The following is a 21,813-nucleotide window of genomic DNA, read 5'->3' on the forward strand; positions in this document are numbered from 1 at the left end:
AAAAAGATCCTGGTGTTTCTCCTAGCCGCCGGGCTGGAAAGGCAAAATCGCCAGCCGCGGGCTTTGGACATAATGACCCACAGCTCTGCCGCGGCCTGGTCTCTTAGGACCCGGCAAAGAAGGAAGCTAAGAGGGGCGGGTTTTGTGTGTGCGCGCGCGCGTGTGTATGTGTGTGGGGGGGTGTGTTTCCCCCCTGAGGGGGAGCGATGACTGCAGCGTACCGGAAGCGGTACCGTGGGAACCCCGCGGGAGCGGCGGAGACGTGTCGTGTGTGAGGCGCCGGGAGCACTTCCGCAGGGCTCTGGGCTAGGAAAGCGGCGGCGGCTGCCTCCCCTTCCCCTCGCGGGGCCCGCAGGCCTAGCAGCGTGGGGCGGCGGCGGCGGCGGCGGCTGGGGGCGCTGGCGGCCGGGGTCCCAGCCATGGCCGAGCCCGTGCAGCGGCTGCAGCAGCGGGTGGAGGAGCTGGAGCGGGCCCTGGCTGAGGAGAGGAGTCGGCGGGCCGTGGGGGGAGGCGGGGGAGGCGACGGAGGCGGCGGCCGGGTCCGCATCGAGAAGATGAGTTCGGAGGTGGTGGACTCCAACCCCTACAGGTGACCGGCGGGGCGGGGCGGGGCGGGGCGGAGGCGGTGCAGTCAGGGTGTGCGAGTGGTCCGCAGTGAGGCGCCCCTTCCGGCCCAGCTCCCGCGGCCTCCCACCTCCCTCCTCTAGGGCTGGGGTCCTGCGCCCTGACGCGCCAGGCCGAGTCTTCGGAGAGGTGAAAAGGCGCACACACATACACAAAACCAAACCCGAGTGAATCAGCCATATGGTGCTGCTCCCGGGCCTGCCGGGGATCGGGCGTCCCGTTCCTGATGCCTCTGCCGCAGTCTCCCTCGTTCTGCACAAAACCGATAGTAATAAGTCTCCGAAGATGACATCAGGGGTGAAGCCCACCAAGCGCTGAGCTTCGAGTTTCATAAAGGCTTCTCGGCATTGCAAAACTGGGGACGTGGCGGGAGACCAGGATTAATTAGCTTTAGCTTTGAAAGCTGTTGGGTTTCGCCAGCCTCGTCCGCTCCGTCCTTTCAGCTGGTTGAATGTGGTGCGGCGGTTAAGAGGAAGGATTACCAGAGCCGGACCGATTGGAATCAGATCCCACCTCTTGGAAGCTCAGCCACCGTGGGAAATGTTTGTGTAGAGTAGGGACCAATGGTACCAGTGAAATCTTCAGGTGATACCTAAAACTGAAAATCCAGAAGTAACAATGTTAGCGAGTTAGAGATGTGTTAGTAACAGTTGGAAATTAGGAAGGAGGGTTAAAGGGAGGAAGGGGCCAGAAGCCTGCAGAATTTCCTAGCAAGCTTGGTAGAACTATTTGACTCTTTAAAGTGTAAGTGAGGGGCACCTGGGTGGCTCAGCGGTTGAGCATCTGCTTTAGGCTCTGGTCGTGATCCCCGGGGGTCCTGGGATCGAGTCCCACGTCGGGCTCCCTGCATGGAGCCTGCTTCTCCCTCTGCCTGTGTCTCTGCCTCTTTGTGTGTCTCATGAATAAATAAATAAAAATCTAAAAAAATAATAATAAAGTGTAAGTGAATGGGAATTTTATGTGTATAGGCTTAAATATATATTAAATACATAACAAAGTACTTAACAGTCTTTGGCATGCAGTTGGTACTTACTAAAAGTAGACATCGTCCATTATGAGCAGAGACAACTGATGTTAAACATTAAATATTTACATACGCTAAGAAAGCATGGAAAAATGTTGAAATTTCACTTCAACGTATCTCATCTGGACCCTTAACGTTTAAGTCAGTTGTTTCAATCTTGGTTGTCCATTAGACTATCTGAGGAGCTTTTAAAACAAATCTTGTTGCACAGGCTACACCTGGAAGGATAGTGTTTTTAAAGCTGCCCAGGTGATTTAATTTCACCTGGTAAAAGCCCCTGAAAGATTTTTTTTTCTTTTAAATATTTTATTTATCTGATAGCATACACCAGAGAGCACAAGCAGGGGGAACAAGAGGGGGAGAGGGAGAAGCAGGCTCCCCTTTGAGCAGGGAGCAGAGTAGAGGCTCTATCCCAGGCCCTGGGACCATGACCTGAGCTGAAGGCAGATGTTAACTGACTGAGCCACCCAGGCACCCCTGCAAAGATTTCTTCTAAAGCATTAGCAATGATTGAGTTTGTGTTTTTCTGTGATGATGTGTTTACCTGTATCACAATTAAAAGATTGTAAGCTTTAAAACATTTTTTGTTTTAAGCCGGCTAATGGCATTGAAACGAATGGGAATCGTAAGCGACTATGAGGTATGATAAACCTTTCCAAGTTTTTGAAGATAATTTCAGTAAATGAAAATTATTTCTGATGACATTTTTGATGAAAAGCTAACCGACAAATCTATAATTTTGCGTTTCACAGAAAATCCGAACCTTTGCTGTAGCAATAGTAGGTGTTGGTGGAGTTGGTAGTGTGACTGCTGAAATGCTGACAAGATGTGGCATTGGTAAGGTAAAAACATTTCTCTTTGCCTGTCATAGGGAAACTTCTCACTTCTGGAGTAAATCAGGTACAAATTAGGAATTTTTCTTGTTACTAATGGTTTGTTGATTTGTGCTGTCTTTATTCATATTGTTCTTTCTACCCACAGTAGTTAACACACAACCCCACCCAAATGGAAGCTGATAATCAGATAAAACAAGGAATATCCCAATTTTGTTCAATAACTTTTTGTTTGGAATAAGATATATTACAATTTGGGCTGTTTTAGATATAGAAACTTAGGAGAGAAGTCTGTTAAATTGATAGTGTGTGAAACCCAGGCACCTAACAAATATTTTTTAAACATGCTTTATACAAGATGGACTAGAAAGCATGTACCTTTTTTTTTTTTTCAAAGAATAGTGGCCCTTTATTAACTTATTTTTAAAAATTTGTTGACCTACAGTATTAGTTTCGGATTTGCAACACATTGAGTAATTCAACAGTTCTATACATTACTCAGTGCTCATAAGTACAGTCATCACCTGTCACCATATAACTTTAGTACAGTATTACTGAGTATATTCTCTATGCTGTACTTTTCATTTTCATGACTTATTTTTACTCAAAGAAATGGAAAACCATTTGAAAAGCTATATATACTCCTGTGTTTACTGCGGCATTTATTTACAATAGCCAAGATATGGAAGCAACCCAAGTGTCCATAGATAAATGAATGGATAAAGAAGATAGGTGTGTGTGAGTAATATTCCATTATACAAACAGCCTTATAAAAGGATGAAATCTCGGCATTCATGACAACATGGATGGTCCTGAGGATATTATGCTAAGTGAAATAAGAGAAAGACAAATATATGATTTCACTTATATGTGGAATCTAAAAAACAAAAATGAACAAACAAAAACTATTAAATACAGAAAAGAAACTGGTGGTTGCCAGAGGGGAAGTGGGTGAAATAGGTGAAGAAGAGATACAAACTTCTAGTTAGGAAATACCTTTCTTACTCTTAAAATTGAACTGGAGAATGCTCTAGATTTCTTTTAACTTCTATGTGGCTTTTTTTTTTTTTTCTTTCACTTTTTTCTAAAATCGATTTAGGTTGTGGGTAGGAAGGAGAGAGAATCTTATCTTGGAAATCAGTATATTTAGTTTCAGATTTATAAAGGTAAAGCCCATGATGTTAGATTCTTAGTGGTTGAATACCAAAGCTTTCCACAATTGATTACCCCTTTTTAGCATTTTGACAAAACAAGCATTTTTCCCACAAAGTTTATCAGTGCTTTTTAATATGTCGGTCTTGTCCCATGCCCCCCCCCCTTTTTTTTAAAGATTTAATATACTTTTTGAGAGAGAGTGTGAGTGAGCGTGGGGAGGGAGAGAGGGACAAAGACTCTGCACTGAGCACAGGAGCCAGTTTGTGGGGCTCAATCTCAGGACTCTGAGATCATGACCTGAGTTGAAATCAAGAGTTGGACACTCAACTGACAGCCATCCAGGCATCCCCATGCCCCAAATTTTTAAAAGAAAATGATTTCAAAGTTGGCATTCATTTATCAATATAGAAAAGGCAACACAAAAATTCTATAAGTGTTTATTAACCTTTTAAAGTCTTTGAAGTTTACGAAAGCCAGCCAGCGATTGGTTATAGTTGATCAAAGAATCACAGCTGATTGACCTAGGATAATAGAAATCATAGAGATTATGGGTCTCAGGTTTGATGTGCTTCAGAATCATTTCATAGGCTTCTTAAAACATAGACCCTACCCCAGTGGGTTTGATTCCTTAGGTTTTTAGTGCACCTAAGAATTTGAATTTGTATTAAATCCCCAGGTGATTCTGATGTTCTGGGGGGATTTTTTTTTTTTTAAGATTTTATTTATTCATGAGAGACCCAGAGAGAGAGAGGCAGAGACATAGGCAGAGGGACAAGCAGGCTCCATGCAGGGAGCCCGATGTGGGACTCAATCCCGGGTCTCCAGGATCATACCCTGGGCTGAAGGCGGCACCAAACCCTTAGGCCATCGGGCTGCCCTAGGGGATTTTTGAGAACTGCTGGATCCTTGCTACTCAGTCTGATGCCCTAAGTAGTAGCATCAGCATCACCTGGGAGCTTGTTAGTAATAAATACTCCCAAGCCCCACCCCAGACATGCTGAATTAAGGATCTGTATTTTAACAAATCTCCATATGATTTGTATATATATTAAAGTTAGCCCCCCCCCCAAAAAAAAAAAAGTTGGCCTCTATATTTCTTTACTTTTTTTTTTTTTTTTTTTTTTTAAAGATTTTACTTACTTATGAGAGAGAGGCTCAGGGAGAAGTAGGCCTCATGCAGGGAGCCCGGTGTGGGACTCAATCCCGGGTCTCCAGGATCAGGCCCTGGGCTGAAGGTGGCACTAAACTGCTTAGCCACCAGGGCTGCCCAGCCCCTATATTTCTGATAAGCTTCCAGTGATACAGATACTGCTAGTCCAGACCACATTTTGAGTAGCAAGGATCTAGAACAATGGTTATCAAATATTTCTATGATTAGAATCACCTGGGAAGTTCAAAAAAATTTTGCTATCTATAATAGAATCAGCCTCTGGGGATGGGACCCAGACATCAGTATTTTTTTTAAAAAACTCTCCAAGGGATTCCAATGTGCATTCAAGTTTTAAGTTAAGGATCTCATAGGTTAAGTTTCAGAATTCTTTTCAATATATAAAACAGATAAACAAGGAGTTAATGCTTAAACAGGGAGTGGAAGATGGGAGACTTCAAGCCCACCTTTTAACCCCTTTGAGGTCTTAAAGATCTAGATCAGCTCCTTTATTTTACAGAGGAAGATACAGGCCTAAAAAGTGAGTGACTTATCCATGATCAGAGCTAATTTGTGACAGAGCTACAACTGATATTTCCTTTCCCCAAATTTGAGATACCCTGTCACTTATAAGTCACTTATAAACCAGCTATGAAGCTGATGACTCAAGTGATTTCCTGTCACTTAAAAGTCACTTATAAACCAGCCATGAAGCTGATGACTCAAATTTAATACTTGGCCTGACTTAATAAGTAATGTCTAATGAGCTGAAATAAACTGTATCTTGGAGACTTTTAAGTCGAGTCAGAAAATTGTAGAGGGCAGACAGAGGTGATGCATTTTTTCTAGCAAGATATTAAGAGTTACCCAGGGGTTGTTCTGTAGGTTGGGTTAATTTTGTTATTAAGATTCCCCCCATGCCACCCCCCCCTTTTTTTTTTTTAAATTTTAGGTGTGTACAAGATGATGCACCATAAGCCACAGCCCCCTCAACCACTGCTGTAACCTTTGCTTCTGTGCTCACTTTACCCTGGCATTTTCCCATACTTTTGTTTTTATTGTTAAACTTAGGATGCTGAGAATTGTGTTAGTCACAGAATTTTAGGTGAAGGAAGGGACCTTGGAAATACTTGGGTGCAACCTGTTCTTACTGATAAAAAATGGAATCTTTAAAAAGGTGTATGTGTGAGTGTGAGAAATGCTGTCATGTCTAAATATATGGAAGGAAACAACAATTAACTTACTGGGTAGTAATTCTGTTTGGGATGATATTTTAGGCGTGGGTTAAAAATGGTGTCCTAGTCACAGAGGGAGTCATGTTATACTATGGTTTTAAGTTATGGCATTTGTTTTTATCTTATTTATTTATTAATCTTATTTTTTGAGAGAGAGTGAGTGTGCATGGGCAGGGAAGGGGCAGAGGGAGAAACAGATTCCTTGCTGAGTAGGGAGCCAGACATGGAACTCCACCGGGATCATGAGCTGAGCCGAAGGCAGATGCTTAACTGAGCTACCCAGGTGCCCTGTTTTTATCTTAAAATTTCACTTCTCTAATGTGTTCTTGGTCTTCAGTAAACAATTGGAATGAAATGGAATAAACAGTTTTTCAGTGAATCCTTTAGAGAGGCCGTAAGTATTAGGGTTTGGGTGCAGATGCTGGGTTGAGAATGCCTGAATTTGAACCTCATTTTCATATGTATTAGCTGAGTGGCTTTGGGGCATGTGTCATAGTTGTCTCATTTATACCTATATGAGCATTAAATGAATTAATATTTTTAGAGCTAGCTAATATTACTATCAAACTATTAAACCCGTTAAATGTAAAGTTCACTAATTGATTCTTTGTTATTTTTAGCTTATATTTCGGTATGTTTTTCATCAAAATACCACTGTTTTCATTTTAGTTGCTACTCTTTGACTATGACAAGGTGGAACTGGCCAATATGAATAGACTTTTCTTCCAACCTCATCAAGCAGGATTAAGTAAAGTTCAAGCAGCAGAATATACTTTGAGGTAAAGGGAATTAGCAATTAAAGACTATAGTGAAATCTTCGTGTATTTTTATTTAAGTTAATGCACAAACTTTTCTCTATAAAATGCAGGTTTTACTATACAAATTGTCTTACCTCTTGGAACTGGATTGGCAAACTTTTTCTGTATAGGGCGAGGTAGTAAATATTTAAGGCTTGAGGGCCAACTCTGAAACTGTCTAGCTATGTAGTTGTAGTGCAATAGCTGCTGTAGGCAATAGAAAAATGAGTGAGCATGGCTGCTCCTAATAAAACTTTGCTTATGGACTCTGAAGTTTAAATTCCATGTAATTTTAGCCTATTACGAAACATTATTCTAAGGAAAAACCATTCATAGCTTGCAGACTTTATAAAAATAGATTTGACGCTAGTGGCCTACCTTGCCAACCTTTAATAAGTTTCTTTGTGGCCCCAAACATGCTTGCACTGAATTAAATAAGGAATAGGGAAGCTCTTTTTGTCAGGCTCCGTGGTAACTGAACAGAGGTGATAAGAGCTTAATTCTAAGCACATACATGGTGGGAACAGTTCTGTAATATGCAGTCAAAATGTAGTGAATGTTGTAGTCCTTGAAGTGGGGCAAAATAAGTAGAAGAGGACTTTAGATTTTCTTTGAATAGTTTGAATTCCATTTTTCTAACCTCTTAAATGATCTTTTTCAGTTCTTTTTCCTGCTTTCATTTAGCATTCCTACCAGTAGTTTAATAATCATTCCCTTTTTTCCTCTCAGGAACATTAATCCTGATGTTCTTTTTGAAGTACACAACTACAATATAACCACAGTCGAAAACTTTCAACATTTCATGGATAGAATAAGGTAAATTTTATTTATGAATATTTTGTACAGTGTCTAGCTTAAACAAGTAATAGAAAATCTCTTGATGTTTATTTAACTCAATGAGTTCGTACATTCAATATATATTTGTTTTTAAAATAGTTTTCTGTGCGGTCTTTATGTATTAGGAGCCCAGTAAAAAATTAAGTATTGTCCAAAAACACAATAGTAACAACAATAAAAAAACAAAAAACTTGTTATGATTAAAAAGGGATCCTCAATTTTAAGTTCTGTGTTCTAGATTATATTTCTATGTGAAAGTAATTTCCTGCAGAATGCTATAACAACACTGAGATACTGAATTGTATTCAATTTTTATTACGTGTAGAGTGAAACATGAATAAAAGTCTGGAAGCTGATAGGGAAATGGTAATTTTTGTGCCTTCCAGGAATAGAACTGTAGTATCATTCATGTTATATTACTTAATACTCTTTACTAGATCTTTAATATTAAATACCATGTCATGATTGTACTCATTTGCTGAAAGAATAAATGTGTACCTGAACAAATGCAGTCTAATTAGAGGGTATTTTGTGTCCTGATCTACCCCCGCCCCCCCAAAAATTTATTTGCTTTACCTAGTAATGGTGGATTAGAAGAAGGAAAACCTGTTGACCTAGTTCTTAGCTGCGTGGACAATTTTGAAGCTCGGATGACAATAAATACAGTAAGTATTCCTATTGTCTAAGATGTTAACAGTCATGGATTCATCTATTTTCTTGTATAGTTCTGCATTTAAACCCTTATATGATGTGTTCTGTTAATTTTTAATGATCTCTTAGCCTGCCTTTGAGATTCTAATGGCTGTGGGATTTGTCTAGCCTTACTGATGTGGCTTATGTTTTTAGTATCCTATTTCCTCCAATACAGGAAATTATAACATAGTAGATACTTCTGAAGTACAGTATTTAAGATAAAGGACTATCTTAAGATGTCTTATTCTTTGTCAGCATTGGTTTTGACTTTCATTACTTTAGGTATAAATATAAATTGCCTACAAACCTAGTTTCTCAGAAATAAAATTCTTTTGAATTACTGTGTTTTCAACTTTTCAAAAGAGATTTTGCAGTTAATTGCTGAAATTGTTTTAGAAAAATGAATTTTTACTTTAATATATCCTATAAACCTAATGGTTCAATTTAATTAGGTATTTATTGACTGCTTACTTAAATGCCGTCACTTTACTTTTTAGAGAGTGGCATTTGCCAAGGAATTCCACTATTATAACTTTCTCTTGAAAAATTTAAAAACATCTTGGTAATCCATTTAGTTAAACCCCAATTTTTCAAGAAAAGAACTTATGGTAAATTACTTCTTTTGATGTTATGTTTTCACCTATTTCTACTAAGGCTTGTAATGAACTTGGGCAAACGTGGATGGAGTCTGGGGTCAGTGAAAATGCTGTGTCAGGGCATATACAGCTCATAATTCCTGGAGAATCTGCTTGTTTTGCGGTATGCATGATTTATTTTGGCTTTTTTTCCCCCCACTGTTAAGTACTAGAGTTCCTAGGGATGTTGAAAATGTATTCAGAGAAAAAACAAACTTTGAATGTGATAGAATACTATGTTACACTTTTTCCTTTTGTTTTGAAATATATTTTCTTTTATTCTTTTTCACGTAGTGTGCTCCACCACTTGTAGTTGCTGCAAATATTGATGAAAAGACTCTGAAACGAGAAGGTGTTTGTGCAGCCAGTCTTCCTACCACAATGGGAGTGGTTGCTGGGATCTTAGTTCAAAATGTGTTAAAGTGAGTGAGGGCTAATTTTTCTGAATAGTCTTGATTGTTTTTGATAGAAATATATTTCATAAAGCATCTCAAATATTGGAATTACTATTTAAGTAGTTTTCTAAAATCTAGTTTTAAATATACATACATTTTATATATGTATAATATAATGTACTTTTAATTGACATACATACCTTAGTATATCTAATTTAAACATATTAATACACATATGTTACTCTGCATTTAGAATAGCTCTTGTTAAATGGTACAGTGGTACTAGTGTATTTATGAAGTAGTGACCAAATGACTTAAATCTCTGCAGTTTTGACCAAAGGGCATAAACATACTTCTTTAATTCTTACTAAAAATAATACCAATGTGATTATACATTAATGAGGATAATATCTCTGCTATCCCAAAACAGATATCCAGCAACCACATCATCTAAACTACAGCAAAAAAGAAGGGCAAAGATTTCTTTGCAGCTAAAATTAACGTCAAAGAATTTTTGAACCAACTCACATTTTATTAAAAGCCGAACCTTTTTAAGGTTTTTTTTTTTTTTTCTACATTAGGCCATTTTTTTCTCTCACTTTACAACTTTAGTAAGCTTTATGTTTGTTAACCGTCCAATATAATAAGAACAAATTGCAGCATGATATACAGAAGCACCCTAATACCAGAAGTGTCAGCTACCAGCAAAAAAATTGTGAAAAGCCTGTATGAGAACTCTCAAGGCAACTGTCTAGGGCTATTTCATATAAGACAACTTCACTTTACAAACTACACAAAATTCAGTAGGCCCTATCTAAAAACCTTTTATAGTATGCTACAGAAAAGGTGGGGAAAAATGACGGTTATACACTATTCTCTTCAGGATGTATAATAGTTAGCCAAGCCCCTATCGATGAACATTAAAGCTAATTAGATTTTTTTATTTTACTTTATTAACAATGCTGCAAATATATTGCATATATTTTTTGTATAGATTTTTCTAGATACAAACTTTTAGAAGTGGAATTTGAGTTTATGCAATATTTATTTTGAGAGTATTAAATTTCTCCTTCAAAAGTATTATACATTTTTGTCACAATGTAGGAGTACCTCGTTCAGCCACACCAGTTGATAACATTGGGTATCATCAGACTTTTTAATCTCTTAATTTAATGGGTGAAAAATGGGTATCTCATTTTAATTTCCAGTTTATGGAAAGAGGTGAGCACTTACATTTTTCTGTGAATTGTCTGCTTTTCATTTGGTCAGTTTGTCTTGTATATTAACATTTGTTGCAAATATTTTTCCTTTTGTTTATATTTTATATGGGATTTTTCCTCTCCATATAATCTTCTAAAATCAGATTTGACTGGCAGGGAGCACAGGGGAGCTTTGTGGCATACCCGACACGTTCTGTATTTTGATCTGGTCGTGATTACATGGGTGAAGACTTTGGAAAATTTCATTGAACTGTACATTTAAGATTGTAAACTTTATAGTAAGTTGTGTATAAAAACTTCTAAACAGTAGTTAGATTTAATACCATATCTCAGGGATTCTTCATATTTTAATCTGACATCTTAAAGTACTATTTTGTTACAAAGATCATTATATACTTCAAAACCATTTTTTAAGAAAATTCAATTCTAATACTTTTATGATTTAATTCTTTAAGTGTACTTTGATTTGTTTTTCTAGGTTTCTGTTAAATTTTGGTACTGTTAGTTTTTACCTTGGATATAATGCAATGCAAGATTTTTTCCCTACTATGTCCATGAAGCCAAATCCTCAGTGCGATGACCGAAATTGCAGGAAGCACCAAGAAGAATACAAGGTATACACCAATCCATCACAATGTGTGAGAGGTCATATTATTCGGACAATAATTTAAAACAGTTTTTTAGATTTGGAATACAAGATAGATGGATTCCTGGGTTTTGAAAGTTTTCTTGATTTGTATCCCTAAGGTGGAAATGTCAGCAAAAAATTCACCATGCTCCAAAAGTGAAAAAAATCTGTTGAAGTCTTTCTTGCTTTTAGTAAAATAAAAAGCCTGTCTGAATTCTTGCTCAATGCTTTAGATGCCTGAGAATGAGTAAGAACAAATTGATACTGTTTGATTTCTACAGAAAAAGGTAGCAGCATTGCCCAAACAGGAGGCTATTCAAGAAGAGGAAGAGATAATACATGAAGACAATGAGTGGGGTAGGAATTCTTTCATAAACTGAAATGGCATCATCAAATGTCTTATGGGAGGAAATAGAATTAAGTTATACAGATTTTGAGTAATTATTGCTTATTAAGTTCCTTGAAAACTATTATAAAATTTAATTTTCTAGGTATTGAGTTGGTATCTGAGGTTTCAGAAGAGGAACTGAAAAATTCTTCAGGTCCAGTTCCTGACTTACCTGAAGGAATTACAGTGGCATATACAATTCCCAAAAAGGTACACCCAAAATCTGATTTACCATAAGTAAATGTCATATAAGAGAAAATGTCTGCTTATCTTCTCTCATCTTTTTCCTATTTTATAATGCCAATGCAGTATTTCCTGTTTTTTACACTATAGGCGTTTAGATGTGAAAGAGAGGTATTTAGTGTTAATGTGGAAATAGGCACAATGCCTTTTAAACAGTTTGAAACACAGACCTAAAACAGTGTTCTTGACTCATTAATGGATAAAGTAGGTTTTGATTAATGAAGGTAACATTTTTGTATATTGACATTTTAGCCATAATACCATTTCAATAGGTCTCTCTGCAATAGAGATCATGGTTACAACTTAGTGATTTTGTATTCCTAAGCATTGTAAATCTTATATGGTTATTTTTCACAATGTTTTTTCCCTTATTTGTTGATAGCAAGAAGATTCTGTAGCTGAGGTAACTGTGGAAGATTCTGGTGAAAGCTTGGAAGACCTTATGGCCAAAATGAAGAATATGTAGATAATGGACTGACCTATTATTTCCTGAGTTTAAGCCTACTCTCTTGCAATAAAAAAAAAAAGAAAAGAAAAGAAAAATTTTTTTTAAAAAACCAACAACGCGGGCAGCCCGGGTGGCTCAGTGGTTTAGTGTTGCCTTCGGCCCAGGGCGTGATCCTGGAGTCCTGGGATCGAGTCCTACATCGGGCTCCCTGCGTGGAGCCTGCTTCTCCCTCTGCCTGCGTCTCTGCCTCTCTCTCTCTCTGTCTGTCTTTCAGGAATAAATAAAGTCTTTAAAAAAAAAAAAAACCCAACAATGCTTAGGGCAACATTGATACATAATCTTCACAGAATTGTTAACACTTTTTGAAATTACTGTTATTTGTGCCTTTTTAACTCAATCAGTAATTCCTAAAACTCCTGTTTCATTCCAGTTAAAAAAAACTTGAAAACTTAGCCACTGAAATGCTTTGACCTTTTGGGAGGGGTGGGAAGAAAAGGACCAATATGATGCTATATTTCTTTTCCTTCTAGTAATCCTTTGTGGTCTGTTGCCTGAGGCCATGGGTAATACAGTAGTATGCAGTTCTCAAATATAGGGAAAGTACAGGAGGTACAACTTGTTGATTAGAGCTAGCAGGTATCTACTCATTGATTTAGAATCCCTCTCTATAAGAAAACTATCCACTATTATTAACTTGGCCAACAGTGAATTTAAAATATTTAAGCTACAAAATATCCTTTCAAATGTTACCTGATGAAATACAAGCTAAAATGTAGTCATTGGAAAAGTCTGTACACCTGTGAATTCAAAACCAGACAAAGGCAAATAAAAGTAAGCTTTCTTCATGGATAAACAAAGGTATTTTCAGGAAGTACAAATTACTATATTTCTGCACTGATCAAGGAAAAGAAATCCTTGCATCTGTAGAACATACATCTGGAGTCACTGCACTTTACTGAGGATCAAGGAGTAAATTTAGGCTAAGATCCTCTAGATTATGCCCATCATATGGGCTACTTACTGAATACTTCATAAAATTTGATTTTCTGGATAACTAGATAATTGTCCTGTACTGGCATAAAAGGGACCTAAGTTACCTCTGAAATGATGGACATGTATTTATTCACTGGAATAGTATAATTTACCCTGATCATGACCCACTAAATTACAAATTGATAAACTGGTTTTCTCTAACATTGCATACAAATAATGAAAGCTTAGAGACCCTTAAATTCCCAATGGTTTGGAGACCAATAAGAATACATATGTGTAACCTTTATCAGTAGGATACTACTATGCTGATCCTCTATATTGATGATTTTTTTTTTTGCTTTGAAGATATGAATGAGTAAATTGTATCTCTACAGAAGAAATGTTATGAAATTTAAGAATGCAATTTTCACTTGTAAAATAAAGTTTTAAAAACTGATTTCAGAAAGTCTCAAATATCAAATATGCTCAATGTATTTGTTTTTAGATTCTAGAATCATATAGTGATTCTTCTGTTTGGAGTAAGGTCAGGAAAATAGGGGGATGGTAGCTTTGAAACTTATGTTGCCTTGGTAGGTCATTTGCCATTAAACAAAAATTAGTGAATTCATCTGTAAAAGTATTTTTCTAGTTACCTGAAATGTTTTGAATTTCAAAAAAGAAATGTAGTCTAAAAATAACCCCACTTCTTTGGAACTTCTAGTATATTGATTTGGTAAGGCTTTGCTATATAAAAGCTCCACTCCAGTGTGGAGCCCAATACGGGGCCTAAAGTCAGACTTGGCTTTGCTTATAATTTAAAAATTGTATAGTTGGATAAAGTATAATAGCCTTTGTTCTTAACATGGCATTGCACATTGCTGGTGTCTTATACTGTACCAACTCTTTTATCTAAGTTACCTAATTTGTCTAACGTCTTCCATTAAAAAATAGTTGAATTATTTTACCCCCCCCAAAAAAAATCTGGTAACAGGTGTCTTTTGCTACCTGGAATGCTCTCTTGAAAGTCTGTATGCCATGAAAACTTACAGGAGCTGATTATAAGAAATTAATCATCACTGAGTCATTACTAAATAAACCCATAGTGGTTGACCATATTTATAAAGACTGTTATTTCTAATGTGAAAGAAGGAAACACACTCCCCAAATTGCTTTAGCACAAAAGCTCTAAATTATAGTAAAACCATGTTTAGCTTTAACCCCTTCCCTGTTGTTAATGGGAAGTTAATTTATGTACTAAAATGTTTTATGTAGTAAAAAATATGTATTCTAGGTTTTCTCATAAAAATACTCCTTGAATACCTATAAACATGCTGATCAACACAAAAAGGTAATGACCATTTAAGAATATTAAGGAAACTTTAACCCTCCATTGTATTTTCCCCCATATTTGTCTTTTTGCAAAGTATTAATGAAAATGAACTACAACCACCATTTTTTGGTTCCCACCAATTCACATATATTTGAGTAGTCTGAAAGCTACCTTTTTCATTGCAAAGGTGTGTATCAATGTGAACATATATCTGAGAACCTCAAATACAAAAAGATGTCTGTTCTAGCTATTTTTATCTTTTAAGTAGGCATTTTACATGAAAACATTTGAGTTGGTAGTACAATAAGTAAAAAGATCAAAACATTTGAGTTGGTATAAGTAGTAAGATCAAAATATGCTTTCAAAAGTATATTTAAACTTAAACTTTGTGAAATATATGCAGTCATTAACCCCCAACTGTAATTAATGAATTTCTGCCATAAATCACTTTGACTACTATGTTTCTACTTATGTTTTTCAAGTCCAAATTTGTAGGAACAAAGAATGCCTATTATTCTTTTGCTGGTTTTTCCTTTTTTCAGGCTCCTAGAATGTTAGATTACTTCCTAAAGCAGTTTTTTAAAGGCATTAAACTTAATATACTACTTATAATGTATTAAATCTTACACTCTAGTAGCTTAAATCTGAAATCAGTGTATGGTAATTTGTGAATTTACTTTGTGCCTTTTATAGCTGGCAAACTCTCAAAGATGTGCTTTGGTCATATTTTATCTTATTTCCTTTTGAACTTCTCTCAAAAGGGGGATGCTCATTTCCTACCAAATTTCTTCTCAGTCACCATTATAGTGCCTGAGAATCAGACCATTGCTTCTCAGACTTAGGTGCGTATGAATCACCTGGAGATCTAGCCAAATTGCAGGTTCTGATTCAATAGTTCTGAGGAGAGTATCTAGAGTCTTAATTTTTCATAAGCTCCCAGGTGGTACTGATGATCCTGGTTCATGGACCACCCTGTGTGTAGCCATGCCTTACAGAAGATTAAACAAAACCCTATAAAGTCACCAAAACTTTTGAGAAAACCACTCAGTATTGATAACATTCAAGTATTTTTTGTACTGTTCAAACTCTTGTATAAACTGAAGTGGGGAAAATATGTTGAAATTGCACGTTTAAAACGAAGTATGGTTATTACATCTTTCACCTTTATAATTAAAATGTTGGAATCTTACAAGTATTAAAATCGATTTTATTATAAATATATAAATGGTGCAAAACTGAACTATGAAAACATTTATAAAACCTGTAAAACATTTCCTTTTCAATATAAAATTGACATTAGTTTGAGATAAATGAAGAGAGAGGTTTAGGCCATTTAAGAAAGGAGATTGTCATGTCCCTATCTTAGGGAAGGTCAAAGAATGCTAAGAGCTTGACTTATTACTGCATTAATAACTTCAGATCATGCAGGTACATATAAAAGAACAATGTAGAGAGCATAGAAAGCAGAGGGCTTAGCCTAGTCTGCTCATGGAAAGGCTAGAATTTTAAAAAATGTAACAGACAACCATTATTCATTTTACAGAAGACAATTCAAACCTTTCATAAACAAACATTATCCTTTTATTCCTTGAAACTTTTGAGGTAGACAATTGGGCCAGGCTACTGCTGAAAAGCATAACCAGGAATGCTGAGGCCAACACAGCTCTTGAGAGATGAAAGAATTATGGAATTGAACTTGTCTTAGCAGCTCTGCTAGCTCTTGTTGAACAAAGACTTTCATGATCCATTCTTCATGTCATCTTAGGGTTCTAATGTGTCCAACATCCATGGACCTCGTACAATAGGAAAGTTGATTTTTTTTTTGAAAGTTGATTTCTTTTAAGCAGCTACACTGACACAATCATGACTCAAACTTTAATGTAGTCCAATGTACTTTCATGCAAGTATCAGTTAAATCACAAAAATAACATCTTTTTATGTTTTACATTCTTAGGTTCCATATGTTTCCTAATTATTTTATCCTAAGGTACATTTGCAATGAATTGTAATTGCTATTACCTCTGTCCTTGATGAAGGAAAACATTAGGAGAATGGGTTGTTTTTAAGCTAAATGTGTCTCCACTTGAGTGTCGGGAAGGAGCTTTTCCGCCCAAAAGTGAGGTTTCTGCTTCTTTTATTTCCATCGCCCTTTTGTATAGTTCAGCAGCTTTTTCAAAATCCCCTTCTTCATAGCTTTGAGAGAAAAAATTGTTAAAATAATATACTCTCTTAACTTGAAATGACTTTATAGGATACAAGTTGTGAATAATTCCTCATTTTCCCCTTTCTATTTTTAGTATGTGCATTCACTCAGACCAGTAAAAGAAAATATTCAAACTCTTCTTTCTATCTGAACTGCTACGGTTTATCTCAGTGCCTTACATATAGACACTATTAGGACCATGTTGTAATGGGTGCAGTGCAGTGAAATTGCTAAGGGAAGTCTCTGCATCCTGAGATTCGCAAACCTAGATGAAAAAAAAAAAAAGGTGCACATTGATTTTGCTCTAAGAGAGAGTGTGCACACAGGGTAGTGGGGAGGGGCAGAGAGAAAATTTTGAGCAGGCTCCAGGCCTAGCATGGAGGCTGATGCAGGGCTCAATCTCACAACCCTGAGATCATGACCTGAGCTGAAACCAAGAGTCAGATGCTTAACCAACTGAGCCACCTAAGCACCCCAAAATCTACATAGACTTAATGGTAAATTAGTTTTGAGGATGGCAAATTGCCCATCTAACTACCAATTAGCTGCAAATGTAGTGAAAAACAGCACATGATCCATTCCTCTATAAAATAGATTATGCAACCTTCATTTCACTTCTGGATACTACTTCAGTTATCTTGAAGTAAATCAACCCAAAATAATCCCTTCCCCTCCTTCAAGAAAAAACAATCAGCACTAAATATTGTGTGTTGTTTTATAAGTTAAAGCTGTTCCAAAAATGGAGTTTGGCTGCTATTAGGAAACTGAAAAAATTCTTACCTAAGCACTGCTAAATTTTTTAATGTTTCTCCAACTCGAGGATGCATCCGACCCAGGCTGTCTTCATAAATCTTTAATGCTCTTTCATACAATGGCAAGGCTTCCATGTGTTTTTTCTTATTAAAAAAAAGAATAATGCTCACTTGAATACACTGAGTTGCTGAAATCTAAAATTTTTGACTATGCTGATGTACTGGGGTAAACCCATTAATTTTTTTTGAGATTTTATTTATTCATGAAAGACAGGCAGAGGGAGAAGCCGGCTCCTCACTGGGAGCCCGATGTGGGATTCGATTCCCAGCCCTGGGATCACAACCTGAGCTGAAGGCAGACACTCAACAGTGAGCCACCCAGGTGTCCCAGTAAGAATGCCCCTTTAATAATGTTAATATCTTCCTACAGGATTTAGATAAAACAAATTAAAAGTTTATTACTAATCATAATAGTAGAAGCATGTAACAGAAAGAAACCTAAGTTTTAGACCTAGCTTGGTGATCACTGATCGTGTAAGTAGAATCATGTTTCTTTATTGCCCACTGGGTGTAACACTACTTTTCACCTATCACAAGCAAATGGCACAGCTTATAGACAGTATTGGACATAGAGAAATACAGTCTTCAGAATTTAAAAAATGAAGCTTATGCCATGAGCTAAATAAATGTTCTGTAGGTGTTTTACACTAAGAAGAAGGGATCGCCTTACAAATGTAACCTCAATAACTTCTCAAGTACTAAAGGAAGCATTAGTAATCTTAAATTTTCTTTAATTATTTTTACTATGCCACATCTATTTCATTTTTATATTTCATACCTTAAAACTCTTAATAAAGAGTTAATATGTGGGAACTTACCATTTGGCAATAGAGAACAGCTAAGTTCACCAGGGCAGTAGCTACACTAGGGTGTTTTGGGCCAAAGGATTTCTGCCGAATTTCAACTGCCAGCTCATACAAAGGTACAGCTTTGTCAAGTTTCCCCTAAAAAACAACAGTGAAATCTAACAAAAATATTAAAATAATAAATACTATCTGATCACAGAGCTTCTTCCATAAATAGAATTTCTATTAATGAGTCATTTTGAGGAAAAAGAATTTCAGAAACATTTTCTCCCACTTTAATGGTTCAGCTTATAGATAACTGAAATGTAATAGAATATGTTAGTAAAGCTACATTGAATATAAATACATTTTGATAATTCAGAAAGCCCTTTTATAAAGGTCCCAATATTACTCAGTTCCCAGGGAAGTCAAAATATGCCAGTAAAATGTTTGCTACTATATATAATTTAGACATGGCATCAAAATAAAATTTCATTTCCCGCCAACCCCCTTCGAGATTTTTCTAATTGTTTTTTTATTTTTTTATTTAAATTTTTTTAAATTTATTTATGATAGAGAGAGAGAGAGGCAGAGACATAGGCAGAGGGAGAAGCAGGCTCCATGCACCGGGAGCCTGACGTGGGATTCGATCCTGGGTCTCCAGGATCGCGCCCTGGGCCAAAGGCAGGCGCTAAACCGCTGCGCCACCCAGGAATCCCTCTAATTGTTTTTTTAAAGGTTTTATTTATTAGCATGGTGAGTGGCAGAGGGAGAGGGAGAAGTAGGATCCCCACTGAGCAAGGAGTCCGATGGAGGGCTCCATCCCAGGACCCTGGGGTCATGACCTGAGCTGAAGACAGATGCTTAACCAACTGAGCCATCCAGGCACCCCTCTATTTCTTTTTCACTTGAAAGTTGGGCAGAAATAGCAACAATGCATTGTTTTTACTTCAGTTTCAGGGCCAGGTTGACCAGCAAGGGTCTTATGAAGTCTAAAAAAGTCTACGTAGCTCTAACCATACTAAATGAAATCAGACTTCTCTGGCTTTTTTTTTTTTTTCTTTTTAGAACAGCTACAACAATTCCAACATTGCTCGGGCTAGAACCTTATGGCAAAGAATAGTTATATTTTATTGTAAGCAAAGAAAAGAAGCCATGAAATTTAAATACTCCTTTAACCTCCTATAAAGATTCCTCCTTCACCTCTGATAACTACGTGATTTGTTGTGTTTATGGCTGCTTAACACAGAAAACTTAATAGTGGCTGAATTTTAGAACTTCTGATATAAAGTTCCAATCAGAATGCTGAGGAATGCATTTGTCTTTGGAATGTATTTTAACAAAACCCAACCAGTACTGTAATTTAGGTAACTCTGGTATAGTGTTTTTTAATGTTCTATTCAGCTATTTGTTAAAAAAATTAATCATTATGATTGAAAAGCTCATAGAAAATAATAATCTATCCATCAGAAGACAAATTATTTTGCTGACAGTAATTATGACTTAATTGGTATATTATGAAACACATGTAATCATGCCACAGATTACTTACCATTTTCTTATATAAGATTGCAAGATGTTTCACTGTATAGGCCAAAGAAGGATGATCAGGAGCTAATGCTCGTCTCCGGATGTCTAAAGCTCTTTCATAGAGTTCTTCTGCTTTATCGTACTGTTTCTTCTCATTGCATAGAGCTGCCAGATTATTTAAAGACTGGGCACAGTCGGGGTGATCTGGTCCTAGAACTCGCTCTCTCATTTCTAAGGACCGCTTCAGAAACTGGTCAGCTGTTCTATGAACAAAACCCCAAAATGGCTTAAATAATTGATCCTCTAGAAGAATTGTTAGCGCTAGTTAGGGGGAGAACTTAAGTATTTTTATTTTTAAATCCAAGATAGGTAATATCAAGGATTCACCTCAAAATCCTCTCTCTTCCTCTTTCCTACCCTTTATCCCTTCCTGCCCTTTTCCAAAAATTAAAAATGCTTTCCTGATAGTGTGAGGGCCTAAATTATCTGGATGATTGCCTCAGTTCTTCACTTGACTTTTCCTAAAAGACAAACCCATAAATATTTTCCAAAAAACTTCGGATACTTTTACTATTATTATTAGACCTAGTTCAAAAGATTTTGGTATTCGTTGATTTCCCCTTTGAAGTTAGTGCTATATAATTTTTAATTGAAGAACCCTTTCTGAGGCTGGCTAAGTAAGTGTTACATTTTTCTGATAGCCAAAGTATCAAATTTGTTAATTTTTATGAAATCCACAGAAGCCCCAAACATTTCTTCAGAGTATAAATGTCTTTTTGAATCTTTTAAGTCCAAATAAACTGAAAACCAAAACTAGCAGCCATCTACATTCTATTCTTTATTCTCCCTTGGTATCAAGTTTCTTCTGTGAAGTCTAATGTACAATATCTACACAAAACACTTTTATAGACATATAAAACATACTAGGGATGCTACAGAATAACTTTTTAGTTAATAAAAGAAACAACATGATGGGAAACAGTAAAAAAAAATGCCATGGTCTTTGTCAAGCATGGCTATATTCATAACATACCATATGCGAAATCTGGCATGGTTTCTATCAATTTATTCTAGCTTGACTTGATAGAAACATAAAGCAGCTTTGCATCTAAGAGATAAAACAGACTTGTTTTCATTATTCACATCATGGTACTCACTCTAGGTTATTCTGAAGATAGTAGAGAACACCCAGCTCATTGAGGGTCCGAGCATTGTCAGGCGTGTCTTTACCTAAAGTGAGCTCTTCCAACTGCAGGGCTCGTCTACGTAAAAGGGCAAATCCATACTGAAGCAAAAACAAATTTATAATAATTAGTAAGTGCAGTCATTGATTCTGAAACTACACTGGAGTTCTAAGAAATCCTTTATCCTTTTGTTCCCTTTAAAGTAGATTACAAATATTTTAAGTATCACACTGAATTAATCCAATAGTTATTGCAAATGCGCATACTTCCACATGGCGTCACCTTCTAAAAGTCATTAAAAGTTGTTTTCTGAAAGTGATGATGAGATACTTTAGCAAAGTGAACTGAGTCCCAAATCCTTCAAAAGGATCAGGACACAGAATTAACCCGCTGATATTTGCCAATCCCACTGCTAAACACAGAAAAACATCAGGTACTTAGAATGCACCTAGCGCTTGCAAGTAGTAGACAAATCCTGGAGATCAACTGCACAGTATAGTGAATGTAGATAACAACACCGTATTATAATCATCAAACTTGCTAAGAGATTAGATCTTAATTATTCCCATTATAAAAAATACATAATTATGTGATATGACAGAGGTGCTATCACTACAATGGCAATCATATTACAATATAGAATGTATCAAATTAGCATGTTATACCCCTTAAATTTATACAATGTTATATGTCAA

General features: G+C 36.6%; 2 protein-coding genes across 6 annotated transcripts in view; one reads left to right on the forward strand and one right to left on the reverse strand.

The window, feature by feature from the left end:
• Positions 1-278: 278 nt before the first annotated feature.
• On the forward strand, positions 279-13,731 carry UBA5 (ubiquitin like modifier activating enzyme 5). 5 transcript variants are annotated; one of them, XM_055321079.1, is made up of 12 exons: positions 279-589; positions 2,243-2,288; positions 2,401-2,490; positions 6,688-6,797; positions 7,545-7,631; positions 8,233-8,317; positions 9,000-9,104; positions 9,275-9,402; positions 11,074-11,209; positions 11,505-11,580; positions 11,715-11,821; positions 12,237-13,731. In XM_055321079.1, exons 1-12 carry the CDS (start codon positions 420-422, stop codon positions 12,318-12,320), a joined length of 1,224 nt encoding a protein of 407 aa, XP_055177054.1. In that variant the 5' UTR covers positions 279-419; the 3' UTR covers positions 12,321-13,731. The 5 variants fall into 5 exon arrangements, with proteins under 5 accessions (XP_055177054.1, XP_055177055.1, XP_055177058.1 ...); XM_055321080.1 differs by lacking the exon at positions 279-589 and adding an exon at positions 633-1,209; XM_055321083.1 differs by lacking the exons at positions 279-589; positions 2,243-2,288; positions 2,401-2,490 and adding an exon at positions 634-1,209.
• Positions 13,732-13,860: 129 nt separating this feature from the next.
• NPHP3 (nephrocystin 3) overlaps positions 13,861-21,813 on the reverse strand; it is a 44,961-nt gene continuing 37,008 nt past the window's right edge. Inside the window, 5 exon segments of the mRNA XM_055321076.1 lie at positions 13,861-16,797; positions 17,588-17,703; positions 18,438-18,563; positions 19,957-20,197; positions 21,092-21,219. Of these exon segments, the coding sequence (XP_055177051.1) occupies positions 16,620-16,797; positions 17,588-17,703; positions 18,438-18,563; positions 19,957-20,197; positions 21,092-21,219 (789 nt within the window). The 3' untranslated portion in view covers positions 13,861-16,619.

The sequence above is a fragment of the Nyctereutes procyonoides genome, unplaced genomic scaffold, assembly GCF_905146905.1.
Source record: "Nyctereutes procyonoides isolate TBG_1078 unplaced genomic scaffold, NYPRO_anot_genome, whole genome shotgun sequence".
In the NCBI taxonomy this organism is placed as follows: domain Eukaryota; kingdom Metazoa; phylum Chordata; class Mammalia; order Carnivora; family Canidae; genus Nyctereutes; species Nyctereutes procyonoides.

Coding starts and splice junctions, on each gene's coding strand:
- UBA5 (XM_055321079.1), top strand. CDS start 420: ATGGCCGAGCCCGTGCAGCGGCTGCAGCAGCGGGTGGAGGAGCTGGAG. Junction 2,491..6,687: donor CAAGATGTGGCATTGGTAAG/GTAAAAACATTT, acceptor TTTTCATTTTAG/TTGCTACTCTTTGACTATGA. Junction 11,210..11,504: donor AGCACCAAGAAGAATACAAG/GTATACACCAAT, acceptor TGATTTCTACAG/AAAAAGGTAGCAGCATTGCC.